Here is a 14,124-nt window from a genome sequence, read left to right as displayed (position 1 = left end):
GGTAAGTGTGACGGGAAGCAGGGAGCAACTCCGTGAATGCCAGGTAAGTGTGACGGGGAGCAGGAAGCAACTCGGTGAATGCCAGGGAAGTGTGACGGGAAGCAGGGAGCAACTCGGTGAATGCCAGGAAAGTGTGACGGGAAGCAGGGAGCAACACTGTGAATGCCAGGGAAGTGTAGCGGGAAGCAGGAAGCAACTCCGTGAATGCCAGGTAAGTGTGACGGGAAGCAGGGAGCAACTCCGTGAATGCCAGGGAAGTGTGACGGGAAGCATGGAGCAACTTTGTGAATGCCAGGGAAGTGTGACGGGAAGCATGGAGCAACTCGGTGAATGCCAGGAAAGTGTGTGACGCGAAGCAGGGAGCAACTCGGTGAATGCCAGGAAAGTGTGACGGGAAGCAGGGAGCAACTCGGTGAATGCCAGGAAAGTGAGACGGGAAGCAGGGAGCAACTCTGTGAATGCCAGGGAAGTGTAGCGGGAAGCAGGGAGCAACTCCGTGAATGCCAGGGAAGTGTAGCGGGAAGCAGGGAGCAACTCTGTGAATGCCAGGAAAGTGAGACGGGAAGCAGGGAGCAACTCTGTGAATGCCAGGGAAGTGTAGCGGGAAGCAGGGAGCAACTCGGTGAATGCCAGGAAAGTGTGTGACGGGAAGCAGGGAGCAACTCGGTGAATGCCAGGGAAGTGTGACGGGAAGCAGGGAGCAACTCGGTGAATGCCAGGGAAGTGTAGCGGTAAGCAGGGAGCAACTCTGTGAATGCCAGGAAAGTGAGACGGGAAGCAGGGAGCAACTCTGTGAATGCCAGGGAAGTGTAGCGGGAAGCAGGGAGCAACTCCGTGAATGCCAGGTAAGTGTGACGGGAAGGAGGGAGCAACTCCGTGAATGCCAGGTAAATGTGACGGGGAGCAGGGAGCAACTCGGTGAATGCCAGGGAAGTGTGACGGGAAGCAGGGAGCAACTCGGTGAATGCCAGGAAAGTGTGACGGGAAGCAGGGAGCAACACTGTGAATGCCAGGGAAGTGTAGCGGGAAGCAGGGAGCGCCTCGGTGAATGCCAGGAAAGTGTGACGGGAAGCAGGGAGCGACTCGGTGAATGCCAGGGAAGTGTGACGGGAAGCAGGGAGCAACTCTGTGAATGCCAGGGAAGTGTAGCGGGAAGCAGGGAGTAACTCGGTGAATGCCAGGAAAGTGTGTGACGTGAAGCAGGGAGCAACTCTGTGAATGCCAGGAAAGTGTGACGGGAAGCAGGGAGCAACTCTGTGAATGCCAGGGAAGTGTGACGGGAAGCAGGGAGCAACTCCGTGAATGCCAGGTAAGTGTGACGGGAAGCAGGGAGCAACTCCGTGAATGCCAGGTAAATGTGACGGGGAGCAGGGAGCAACTCGGTGAATGCCAGGGAAGTGTGACGGGAAGCAGGGAGCAACTCGGTGAATGCCAGGAAAGTGTGACGGGAAGCAGGGAGCAACACTGTGAATGCCAGGGAAGTGTAGCGGGAAGCAGGGAGCGCCTCGGTGAATGCCAGGAAAGTGTGACGGGAAGCAGGGAGCGACTCGGTGAATGCAGTGTGTGACGGGAAGCAGGGAGCAACTCTGTGAATGCCAGGGAAGTGTAGCGGGAAGCAGGGAGTAACTCGGTGAATGCCAGGAAAGTGTGTGACGTGAAGCAGGGAGCAACTCTGTGAATGCCAGGAAAGTGTGACGGGAAGCAGGGAGCAACTCTGTGAATGCCAGGGAAGTGTGACGGGAAGCAGGGAGCAACTCCGTGAATGCCAGGTAAGTGTAGCGGGAAGCAGGGAGCAACTCCGTGAATGCCAGGTAAGTGTGACGGGAAGCAGGGAGCAACTCCGTGAATGCCAGGGAAGTGTGACGGGAAGCATGGAGCAACTTTGTGAATGCCAGGAAAGTGTGACGGGAAGCAGGGAGCAACTCGGTAAATGCCAGGGAAGTGTGACGGGAAGCAGGGAGCAACTCTGTGAATGCCAGGAAAGTGTGACGGGAAGCAGGGAGCAACTCGGTGAATGCCAGGAAAGTGTGACGGGAAGCAGGGAGCAACTCTGTGAATGCCAGGAAAGTGTGACGGGAAGCAGGGAGCAACTCGGTGAATGCCAGGGAAGTGTGACGGGAAGCAGGGAGCAACTCTGTGAATGCCAGGAAAGTGTGACGGGAAGCAGGGAGCAACTCTGTGAATGCCAGGAAAGTGTGACGGGAAGCAGCGAGCAACTCCGTGAATGCCAGGAAAGTGTGACGGGAAGCAGGGAGCAACTCTGTGAATGCCAGGAAAGTGTGACGGGAAGCAGCGAGCAACTCCGTGAATGCCAGGGAAGTGTGTGACGGTAAGCAGGGAGCAACTCCGTGAATGCCAGGGAAGTGTGTAGCGGGAAGCAGGGAGCAACTCCGTGAATGCCAGGTAAGTGTGACGGGAAGCAGGGAGCAACTCCGTGAATGCCAGGTAAGTGTGACGGGAAGCAGGGAGCAACTCCGTGAATGCCAGGTAAGTGTGACGGGGAGCAGGGAGCAACTCGGTGAATGCCAGGGAAGTGTGACGGGAAGCAGGGAGCAACTCGGTGAATGCCAGGTAAGTGTGACGGGAAGCAGGGAGCAACTCGGTGAATGCCAGGTAAGTGTGACGGGAAGCAGGGAGCAACTCCGTGAATGCCAGGTAAGTGTGACGGGAAGCAGGGAGCAACTCCGTGAATGCCAGGTAAGTGTGACGGGAAGCAGGGAGCAACTCCGTGAATGCCAGGGAAGTGTGACGGGAAGCAGGGAGCAACTCCGTGAATGCCAGGTAAGTGTGACGGGAAGCAGGGAGCAACTCCGTGAATGCCAGGTAAGTGTGACGGGGAGCAGGGAGCAACTCCGTGAATGCCAGGGAAGTGTGACGGGAAGCAGGGAGCAACTCGGTGAATGCCAGGGAAGTGTAGCGGGAAGCAGGGAGCAACTCCGTGAATGCCAGGTAAGTGTGACGGGAAGCAGGGAGCAACTCCGTGAATGCCAGGTAAGTGTGACGGGGAGCAGGGAGCATCTCGGTGAATGCCAGGGAAGTGTGACGGGAAGCAGGGAGCAACTCGGTGAATGCCAGGGAAGTGTGGCGGGAATCAGGAAGCGACGCGGGGCACTCGTGCTGCGTCTGTCGGCGAGCGCGAACACTTCCTTGGCGTCTGAAGAGAGACCGTGGTCTTGAACAGCACGACGCATTGCTAGCTTGCTCTTATAATGTCTTATAAATACCTAGTGGAATAATAATGTATCCTATTTAATATAAATTCAATAATTTTTGACGTGACAACGTCTATAAATCAATGAACGCCGGCTGCACGCACGAAAAAGTGTCCCACTACGGATGTTCTGTTTGCTCATTGTACGCATGCGTGGGATCTCTCTTCATGCTCATTGTACGCATGCGTGGCATCTCTCTTCCACTCGATTGGAACAATAATTTATTTGACTTTTAAATCATATTTTCGTCGTTTGAATTATTAATATTATGTAATTTAACGATCGTCCACCGATTTTCAGCACAATCGGTACGGTTATTTAAAAGTAATGTTGAAAATTCAATACGTTTTGAACCAACAATGGTGTTTTACAGTTACACATAATAATTAATATTACACCCGGGATCTTTTGCACAATGTTTTAAAAAATATTGGAACTCATTATAAATAAGTTTGGTGTATTTGGGATGCGTATTTGTTTTAAAATCGTGTTAATATTATACCCCTACCGTGAACAAAGTTTATATTATATATATACACACCTTTGAAACTATATTACCTTAGCATGGCCTCGTGGGCGTGTGGTTAGTGTACCTAACTCAAAAACTAAAGGTTTTTGGTTCGAAACCCGGCAGCTGCGAAAAAAATTTTTGTACTTCTAAAAATATAGGTATATGGCGCACGCAACATTTCAAAAGTAATAAATATATTTGAATTAATGAATGCAAATAAAAGTAAATTTATTAATTCAATTACACATTTCATTTCACTCCTCTGTATCCATACAAAATAGTGATAATTCAATAAAAATGATTCAATTTTATTCATAAAAGTATGCAGAGGTAGATTTTATCATGCAAAAGATTGAAAAATTTAAGAAAAAAAAAATTCTTCCTAAAAGAATATAATATTTTTAATGCCTAAATGGTTTGGTTGCAAAAACCTATTACGGCTCAGTCTCAGGCCGAAAATGATATTTCCTTTTCTTCTGGATCAATCATTTCATCAATGTTTTGTTATGACGTCACGTTAAACTATCGTCCGTAAACCGACTTTACAGACAACCAATTTTTTTAATTGTACTAAAATACGTGTTGTGTTTATATTTGTTTTTTGATACGAATTCATTTTAGAAGTTATTTGCATAAAGTGAGTATTATTAAATAATTGCTGAGATTAATATTATATTACAGTTTAAAAATTTGAGTTTTATTTATTTTAATGCCGTCTTAGTTGATCTTCAAATCTAGTACATAATAAATCAACAAATTAATTATTAAATAAATAATTCCCTTTGTAATTTTCTGAATCGATAAGATATTGATCCTTTTTATTTATTTACAGTTAAGGGCAAATCAAGAACAGAGTACATGCGAGAAAACAGGTAGCGTAAGCGTGAGGAAAAATTACAAACTGGAGGAGTAGGACCAAGAAAAGTTGATCGTAACTCTACTCAATGTAACCGGGAATACAAAAATTGCCACAATGTGCATAAAACCTGTATGACGAAACTAGGATTTTTTTTTTGTGTGCATGTGGAGTAGCAGCCTGCAAATTTTATAGGGCTTTGTAACATTTTATTTAGCTGATATAATGATAGGAGATTGAATATAATCATTTTAATTTTTATCCTTCTCACCATGTATTCCGGGATTCACCTAAAGTTATTTCGAGAAACCATGTTATAACGTACCATGTAATAGGGAGCTCTGAGCCAATTTTTGCCCATTTTGAATTTGTTAAATCGTACCTTGGAAAAATAACTTAAACTTCATAAGTCACTTTATCTTACGTAAATGTTTTCTGACATTAAGTATTTTATTTTACTCTTTTTTTTAACTTACTGAAACATTCAAATTGTTATTCCTTTTATAATACAGAAATGTAACCTGCATAACAGAAATATAATTTGCATTAATTTTTTATCGCGCTTGGCGAAACGAAGATAACATGGAGAAGTGATAGTGACGTGCACATTGTCCAATACCACAAGGACATAGGAAAAAAAAAACAATGATATCTTCAAATCTCCCCATCGTTTTATTAGCTAAGTAAAATTTTAGTCTTAGTAAAGAAAAATCCCGATATTTCCATTACAGATTTTCTCCATATGTTTGCTATTTATTGTGTACCTACATATACATATTATTTATTAATATAGCGTACCTCATTTACCGATTTTCCATCAGTTTATCGTGTTTTAATATAATGATAATACATAATCACAAAATTCAACAAGTGTGAAAGTAATTTACCTTTCAGTTAATAAAATAAATGCAAAAAAAATTACTCTCCCAGACTTAAATTACAATTAATTAGAGGGTCGAGTAAATTTATGCTGTAAATTCTGTGTTGTATAGTTGTTTAGTTGCAAGTTATCGTGTCATTATTATTGTAAATATTGTATTTTTACCCATCTTGTGTTAGGATTTATCATTGTTTTTATGTATTAGTGTTTTGTATTGTGCCTACCATACAAGTCTTCCAGCCGTTGGTAGGTAATAAGCAAATCTTAGCTAGATAAATAAATATATTATTAAACTACTTTCATGTTTATCGAGTTTGCGATCTTATAGAGCGAATACGAAGAAAAATATGCGATTCAATAGCCCACTCTGTAATAATAGAGCATGTCCATAAAACAATGTCCCAATTATAAATTTTAATAGTATTAACTGTAAACGTTGTAGTGTGTTTGTTCAAGGTCACAATTAAAAAGTAACTCGACAGTTTTAGATAAGCGGATGCGTGAGTCCTTTGTTGTTTTCTCGCTTACAGCGCCACCTACGCAAAATGGCGACTCCTGAGCGTAAAGCGATTTGTGTTCTGCAATTTTCTAGAGTAAATCTGTCATTTCTGTTCAATGTGCCTTTCGTTTAAAGTTTAATTGTGATCGCCCATGTGGCAAAAACATCCGCCGATGGTATAGGCAATGCCAGACGACAGAGCTCTTTTTCGCTGGTCTCCACGTTCATCTGACATAACGCTATGAGATTTTTTTTTTCCTTTCGGGCTTTATAAACAGATCGTGTCTTACGTTCTGCCGCTACCTAACGATTTGCCAGAGTTGAGACAACGAATTGAAGAGGCTATTGCTTCCATTACTCCGGACGTATTAACCTAAGTGTGGGAAGAATTGGATTTTAGGTGGGATGTGTGTCGTGTAACTAAAGGTGCGTATATTAGACATTTATAAATAAATCTAGGTTAGTTTATCTTCAGTTTGATGTATGATTTGTTTGTTTTAAATAGTCTAAATTAAACTGTTTTAATAAACCATTGAAACTGTGATATTATGTTATGGTCATCCTGTACTTTGTGAAGTACATACACTGTCGTACAGTGATGTGACACCTCCAGTTATGAACTTTTATGGTACCACTTGAGACCGTCGCATCACGTTAAAAATTTACACAAGTTTTCGCCTCTGTCGCCTCGCTGTTCCGACCTGCACACTTATGACTTATTACTGGAAAAAAAAAGCTGCTCGCAACCACGTGAACCAACGCTCTGTAAATTAACGCGCAGTTTGTTCGAATGTATCAAGGAAAACTTGTGCCACAGTATTATAACGAACATGCAGAGTTGAGACAGGGAAAGCTGTCAGAACAATGCTTCCCGGAAGAAGGCTGCGCTTTCCTCACAAGCCTCCACCTTCGATACTAACCCCGCTGGTTCCTAAACAACGAGTGGTTGATTTTACTGTGATCGGAAGCAGAGGGCAGTCATTACCATAGGCTCCACCCTCATTTGATGTCGGTTAAGTTAAATCATAGTCTAACAACAACTTGCGTTGCAATTGGGATCTCTCAGGACGTATCCAAGTTTCATTATCATTACTTTCGAGTGAGCTTTACATTCCCTCGACAACCAGGCTATTAGAAAAAGGCTTTTTTTATGGGTTTTGTGGTATTTTTTTCAATAAAATCCGGCTTTATTGACATAACCTGTTTTTTTTTAAACGTTTGCATTTTAGTAGGTTTTCTGAAGATTATTCTTTTAAAACAATAAAGTGGTTAGTATTAAGCTAATTCAAAACCTTCTGTTGTCCGACTACTTTCTTAGTTTTTTTTATAAATGAAATATTATTTATGTATTACCTGCATGGATTTCTAAGGGGTTAGTTATAATAACTTGAAATCAGCCTTTTTATTTTTACTTTTGTGAGCATCTGTAATTTACTTTGTACATTTTGTGTGTTATGTATGTTAAATTGTAATATATCATGTACATTTTTATTTATGTTAGTATTGAAAAAATCCCAACTGGATAACGGACTGTTTTTTTTAATCTGGGTTTTATTGAGAAAAAAAAATCCTACCCAAAACCCGCGGGTCGGGTACATGGCTGCCAACCCTGATTAGAAACGGAAACATGCAACACAAATCAGGATAGTGAAGAAGCGGTCGGTCGTGTCGTATTGGTATTGCAAAAGGAACTCTCCCAGCATTTGTATGGAGTGATTTCGGTAAGCGAAAAACTGAACTAAACGACACCCGGACCCAATGCAATCCTAGTGTCTTCCGCAGCGCCAGTCTTACTGCGCCACTCCGACTTCTCGCGGAGTTTCCAGCGGAACTTCAATTACGTTCTTTGAATGATCTTGCCATGGGGAAGACTGATTTAAAATGATTTTTTTGAACATAGTTAGTAGGAGGAGGTAAGGAGTACTGGGACGATGTAAACATTGAAATGTAAACACCGCGCCAGTACCCCCCACCTGGGAGCCGCCATCTTGTTTCATGGGGGCCGCCATCTTGTTTCACGGAGGCCACCATTGTTGTTGACATTGGTTACCAGGGCGCGCCACCGTCGCAGCCACTGGAGGCCGCCATCTTTTTTTTCAGTCTGCTGGAGACCGCCATCTTAGTTCAGCCTTTAGTGCCACCGTCGCGTCGCTCCGAAGGCAGGAATTGTATACAAAAAATCCTGGGCGGTGGGTGGATTCGATCCCTGGGACGCAGCAATGTCGAGGTTAGGAGGCAGATGCCTTGACCACTAGACCACGGGACCAGATGAGGAGAGTAGAATTAAATAACATACATATGCTTTAAATAGCAACAGCCATGTCTTTAAATTTCAAAAAGCAATGCCGCCATACTAGCTATGCTTAAACCGTTAAATTTCGGAAAAAAAAATAATTTATGAATTTATAAACTACGTTAAAGTAGTAGGATACTGCTACCCTCAAGATGGCAATGCTGACTGAACTCTTCGGTTTCCACGCGACTCGATTAGTTGCTCTAACATTATATATATATATATATATATATATATATATATATATATATATATATATAATAGCATGTTATGACTTTTATGAGGTATCAGAAGTAACGAGTAATGTAACGATACGATAGTAACGAGTACTAATTGTTATAGTAACGAATACATATGGGTACGTTTTTTTTCCGTTACTTTTGCACCTCTACTGCTGGCACTTACCCTTGGGAGACGGCGGGAGACGCATGGAACAGCAGCAACTGCAGCGCTGCCGCCAGCCAAGCGGGCGCCATCGCAACTACTGCAACACACAAGGCAAGCAAGTTGGTGAGTCCCACAGTCACGCACAGATGTGCGAGCACTTCGGCTCGTCCGAACGTTACCACAAAAAAAGCTGCAAATTTAATTGAAGGAGTAATACAAGACACTTAGTGCTTACAAGAATCTCTACCGGATGTTTCATGCCTAAGGATTATTTTGAGAACACTCATTTTTGATCACACTTCCAAGGATATAATTTTAAAACTAAATACGTTAACAGAACTACTCATCCGTCCACAGCGTATTCCTTAATGCATTTCGTGACCAGACCCCACTCTGATATCTTAAGCATTTTAGAAATTGCGTCTCTCTTCTGAAGCTATGTGCCCGTGAAGCGGGAGCCTGAATGTGTCGCTAGCATCTTGGCGGCCAGAAGCGGTGAGCTGTGACGACATCCTCTGGACTCCAGGCCTGCTTTCAAGAGCGTGACGTGATCAAAAGTGGTACTTAGCTCTGACCCTACGGCGCGTCTGTTTCACAGCGATAAAGCTACTATTTGCTGTTCTTTTCTTTCAATTATATTCTTATCTTACTGTCTCACTATACAGTCCGCACATATCACATTACACAGTTACCGAATTATAATTTAACCAGTTAAATGATGTTATTGGACGACTAGGTGACAAATTCAGTAATATCTCGTAGGGGAAATGTTAGAGAAAATAGGTTTGACGTATACAACCATATAGATATTAACTAAATATTCTCCCTCTCGTTTTGCCTACGTGCGATGGAATTTTTTTTGTTTGTTTTAATATAACACTTTGAGATATTTTTGTACGTTTTTTTTTCTCTACCCACTGCAGTGCTAGTTTTGTAACTAAAACAGTTACAGACTACTTTATCACAGCAGCAAGTTTCGCAAGCAAACTATAATTTATTTATGTTAATGCATCTTAGGTCACTTGTCAAGAAGATAGTTCAATGCTAAAAGTAATACAAATCAAAATTTGTACACTCCTTTTATTCTTCGTAAATCTTTTTGACTTTTTAACTTTTATCGGCAGAACCTTTTAAACTTTTAAACTTGTATCGGCAAAATGTTTTAGAAAGGAAGAGAGTTAGTACTTGGATTATTTTAGCATGTCACTGATTCCAGAATTGATAAGGATCCAAATGGCATTTTAGCGTACGACTAAATATCCATACCACAAAAACACAAATAATTAGAAAACGGTATACAATAAAACAAAAAAATTATTAAATTTTATTTCTTAATTCATTGTAGAAGACAGTTTTGTTGTTACCGAACAACCTTTAACATAAAATTCTCAGCATGTTGTGACAATGCAAACAGAATGATTAATTTCTTCCTGTCATATTATACTTTGAGTTAAGTAAGTAGTATATTTCAGCAGTTACTGTTCTGATGCTTAATTGTAAACTATCTACAGCGTAACAACTAAATTTCCACCTTTGTAATCAAAGTATGGTGAATTTTGTCTGTCAAAAAGAAAACAATAAAACGATTTTTTCTCGTTAGTAAATTATACTTGCCCTATACTGTTTCAAGAAATTATAATAGTATTATTCTTTATGGACGGATGTATTTTTTATTGTGGAAAGATAAGGTAAAATTATATTTACAGCGTTACTAAATAAAATGGTGGGTATGAGTTTTAATGACTTCACAAGTAGGTAATGAGAAAATTAAAATTAAACACATTTTAAATTTCAGGAGGACAATCTATTCAATAAGAAATTCAATAATATATATTTGAGTTCAATTAAAAATTAGCTTACTCCTTACTCGTTAAAAATAATATTCGACGTTATCATAAATAAGTTTTTTTATTTTTTTTTATTATTTTTTTTTTTCGTTTTTAGGCTGCATGGTATTAAACGATCAAGTCCTTATATTATACGAAACATATCAATAGACTATTGGATTTTTTACAGTTGTAACCTACGTCATTTTCCTTCCCGCAGTCTTTAAAACTGTAGTATTTAGGTACGTTCACGCTTGCAACACGGTTACATATTTATTTTCTAAGACTGTTCAAAATCAAGACGGTGTGCGTTTTTACACTTTTTAGATTAGTTCTGATGGTTATTTAAAAAAGTATAATTCATCCCTTCTCTTTTATCGCAACATGTTCGCAAATATTTGCTTCAAGCATTTCACGTAACTAACAAATTATTTTCGTCTCAGGACTTTCGAGCCTGTGACTGGGTGCTGAAAAATAAGTAGCGCATTTGGGAAATATTTCTGGTAATGCGTCATTTCATAATCTCGAATGAGTCAGGGGAGCAATCAAATGTTTCTTAGTTTTATAATCGTCACATATCGTTACCTTCAGTAAGTAGCCTAACATCAAATGCAAATCGCACAATTTAAAAAAGAAAAGAATTGTTTGAAAACAATGATTTTATTCTTGCAAGGCCAGTTGTACAATTACAAAAATAGTTTGCACTGTGAAGTGTTATACGCTTCTTGGCTGACGTTCAACTGTTATTCAGATTGCTGGGGGTGAAAATTGCGTTTACATAGCAAATTTCATTACTAAGAAATCAGTGATTATCTTAATTTTACTAGAAAGATCCCCAGTAACAGTTTTTCTGCTGATATTTAGACGTGCTTATGTGTGTTATTTTCTTAAGTTTATATAGTTGTGCTTTATGAAGCAGTATTTAATTTTTTTCTACGAGCAATGTCAAGAAACCATAGGTATAAATCAATATAAAAACTTCTAGAATTTAACTGTTAATCACATGATGCTGTTAGTGACTAAACATGATCGTATATGATTTTGAATCTGTGAGGTAAGAAAAAGTTAAAACTGACAAATTAATCGATCGTGTAAAGCACGTTAAGCATTATTAATTTATTATTCTTAAGAAACTTAAGTAATCTCCGCGTAAAATATTTACATAATGGACATCCTAGTCTGCAATAATTGTTGAGAAATAGTTGAAAAGATGATCAGTAAGTTTTATTGAGCTACATTTTTGGACAATGATGTTTCCAACTGGCCTTGTATAGTAAATTTATATTCGTAAAATTCTACACTGAGGTTGCTTGGCATCTGTATTACAGCCGCGTGGAAACCGAAGAGTTCAGTCAGCATTGCCATCTTGAGGGTAGCAGTATCCTACTACTTTAACGTAGTTTATAAATTCATAAATTAATTGTCAAATATATATTTTAATGTAATGAGCTGTAAACAAAAATCTAAATTTTTTCCAAAGTAACCACGATGTAATTTTTAAATGATATTTATATAAACATGTATTAAGTTGTAGCGTTAACGATCAAATAACAAACTATGTCTTTAATCGTTTGAGTTTCACTTGATTTATTCACGAATACATTTTCAATTGAAAAATTTTACAGTTTTTATAACCAAATATATTGAAACTGGAACAGGAATATCATTGGAACTGAAATTACCTACATATTATTGCAAATACTATGTTTTATCGAAGTTCTCATTTACATGAGTATACAAGGTTGAACACTTGCGGCCGTGGCTCGACACATACGGCCCTATTTTTTTCTAAATAAAAAAAAGGGGGTTGTCTGTAAAGACAGTTTACGGACGATAATTTTACGTGATAACGTCATAAGAAAACATTGATGAAAAATTGCATACTTTCATGAATTGAATTGAATTTTTATCACTGAATTATCATTATTTTGTATAATACAAAGAAGGAGTTAATTGAAAATTACAATTTTTTCCTATTGAATGCTAAATAAAAGCAGTTGACTTTTTATACGATCGTTTATATGAGATAATTTTTAAGTCAAAATTGTAACATAACCTATTTATTATTACTGCATTCACCGACTGATGCTACTTTTTTTTTAATAATCAAAGAACTAATATATGAGATTATATCGCTAATCAAATTCTTAAAATGCAAGAATTAATTACCTTTTTTTGCCGCAATTGTTGTTTTAATAAACAATGGAAACCACATTAACTTTTCATTTCACTTTGTGAACAGTTGACGAAACAGTTCACGGGTTATGTGCTGCCGCCGTCTCTCTACTACTCGGACGCATCGGCCGATGGAGTGGAAGAGAGATAGATGCGTCACAAGCCGATCGTGCCTCTCTATCGCTTGTTCCGCGCTCTCGCTTGCACGCTCGGCTCAGGCGGAACTTGACAATGAGTCATGCTTTTTCGTGCGTGCAGCCGGCGTTCATCGATTTATAAGACGTTATCACGTCAAAAGTAATTTTTTCTTCAAGAATTATATTGGCTCTCTGTAATGTTTAGTTTTTTTTTTACTCAAGAAGTGACTAGCTTTAAAAAATATTGGAAATAAATTGGCTAATTTTATAGTCTTTACTTTTAATACTTATTGCAAATTTGATTTTATGCTATTCTAATAGATATTATTTACTATAAGATTTCATTTCTTTGTTTAGTTTGGCTAGTAAACATTTCCACTTTTATCCTTGTAAACTAATCGAGAAGCAGCTAAGCGTATTTTGTCAAAACATACTAGGCTACTTATATGACATAACGAAGCCAGTGGAATAAGAAACGCATAGGTGAAAATTATCAAGTTTGATGTAAGTAACAAATAATATTTTTAAACAACTAGGAAATTAAAAACGTGCATTGTAAGGACGACATAAATTTGATTGACTGTAAACGACGATAACCGGATAAACAATGGTTTCGATTACAGTTTAAACTAAATATATAAATATGACAATTTTTACTAAATAAATTAACCTAACTTGGAATAATTTGAGGGTTTAAATTTTGCACGGGATATTTTTTGCAGCCACAGACGTCTTCAGTCTTGGTTTTTTTATTAAACCCGAATACCGCAACCGAGGTGCATAATCACAATTTTCGTTACACCCCGTGAAAAAAAAAAACAGCGGCACGCGTGTTCACTTACCGTTCAGTAATAATTCACGACCAAAGCTGACGTCTGGCAAGCTACAGAAGGAAATAAACACTTGCGCACTTTGCACTACCCTTGACGGCCAGCAAAGGCTAGGACCAACTCCTGCATAGACGTCACACGCCTCTCCTCCCCCCCCCCCCCCCCTCAATTTAGAGAGCAGGCCTTCTGTTGTCCAGAGGGTACTTACTGGGTGTGATACGATGAGGATGAAACATCGACGTGAAAAATTTCCCGGCCCATTGCAACGTCCGCCACGTTTCCCACATGCGAGATACCCGAGTTTGACGTCGCCGGGAAACCCCGGCTGGATGGCCTTGGAAGGCAGCTCCACCGCGTCATTTAACTTCCCTTCTCTTTTTTTTATTTTAATTTAGCTGTGAACAAAATACGTTATGTAGTTTTAAGTTTGATATGCTGTGCTATCACGCGGTTTAGTTATAAGGTATATTGCTACAACAATAAAAGTGCAAATAAATGTAAAAATATAAATTTTTGGA

The 14,124-nt window shown here is 39.6% G+C and overlaps 1 protein-coding gene across 2 annotated transcripts in view; it reads right to left on the bottom strand.

Moving 5' to 3' along the window:
- LOC134546349 (CD109 antigen-like) overlaps nt 1–14,124 on the bottom strand; it is a 211,467-nt gene that overhangs the window by 128,911 nt on the left and 68,432 nt on the right. For both annotated transcript variants that reach the window (XM_063389125.1, XM_063389124.1), the window contains exon 2: nt 8,657–8,735. In XM_063389125.1, coding sequence (XP_063245195.1) covers nt 8,657–8,727 — 71 coding nt within the window. In that variant the 5' untranslated portion in view covers nt 8,728–8,735. The remainder of the gene's footprint in view (nt 1–8,656; nt 8,736–14,124) is intronic.

Source organism: Bacillus rossius, chromosome 1 (genome assembly GCF_032445375.1).
Source record: "Bacillus rossius redtenbacheri isolate Brsri chromosome 1, Brsri_v3, whole genome shotgun sequence".
NCBI lineage: Eukaryota > Metazoa > Arthropoda > Insecta > Phasmatodea > Bacillidae > Bacillus > Bacillus rossius.
The sequence above is the reverse complement of the archived record's forward strand: the minus strand, read 5'-3'. Positions and strand labels throughout refer to the sequence as shown.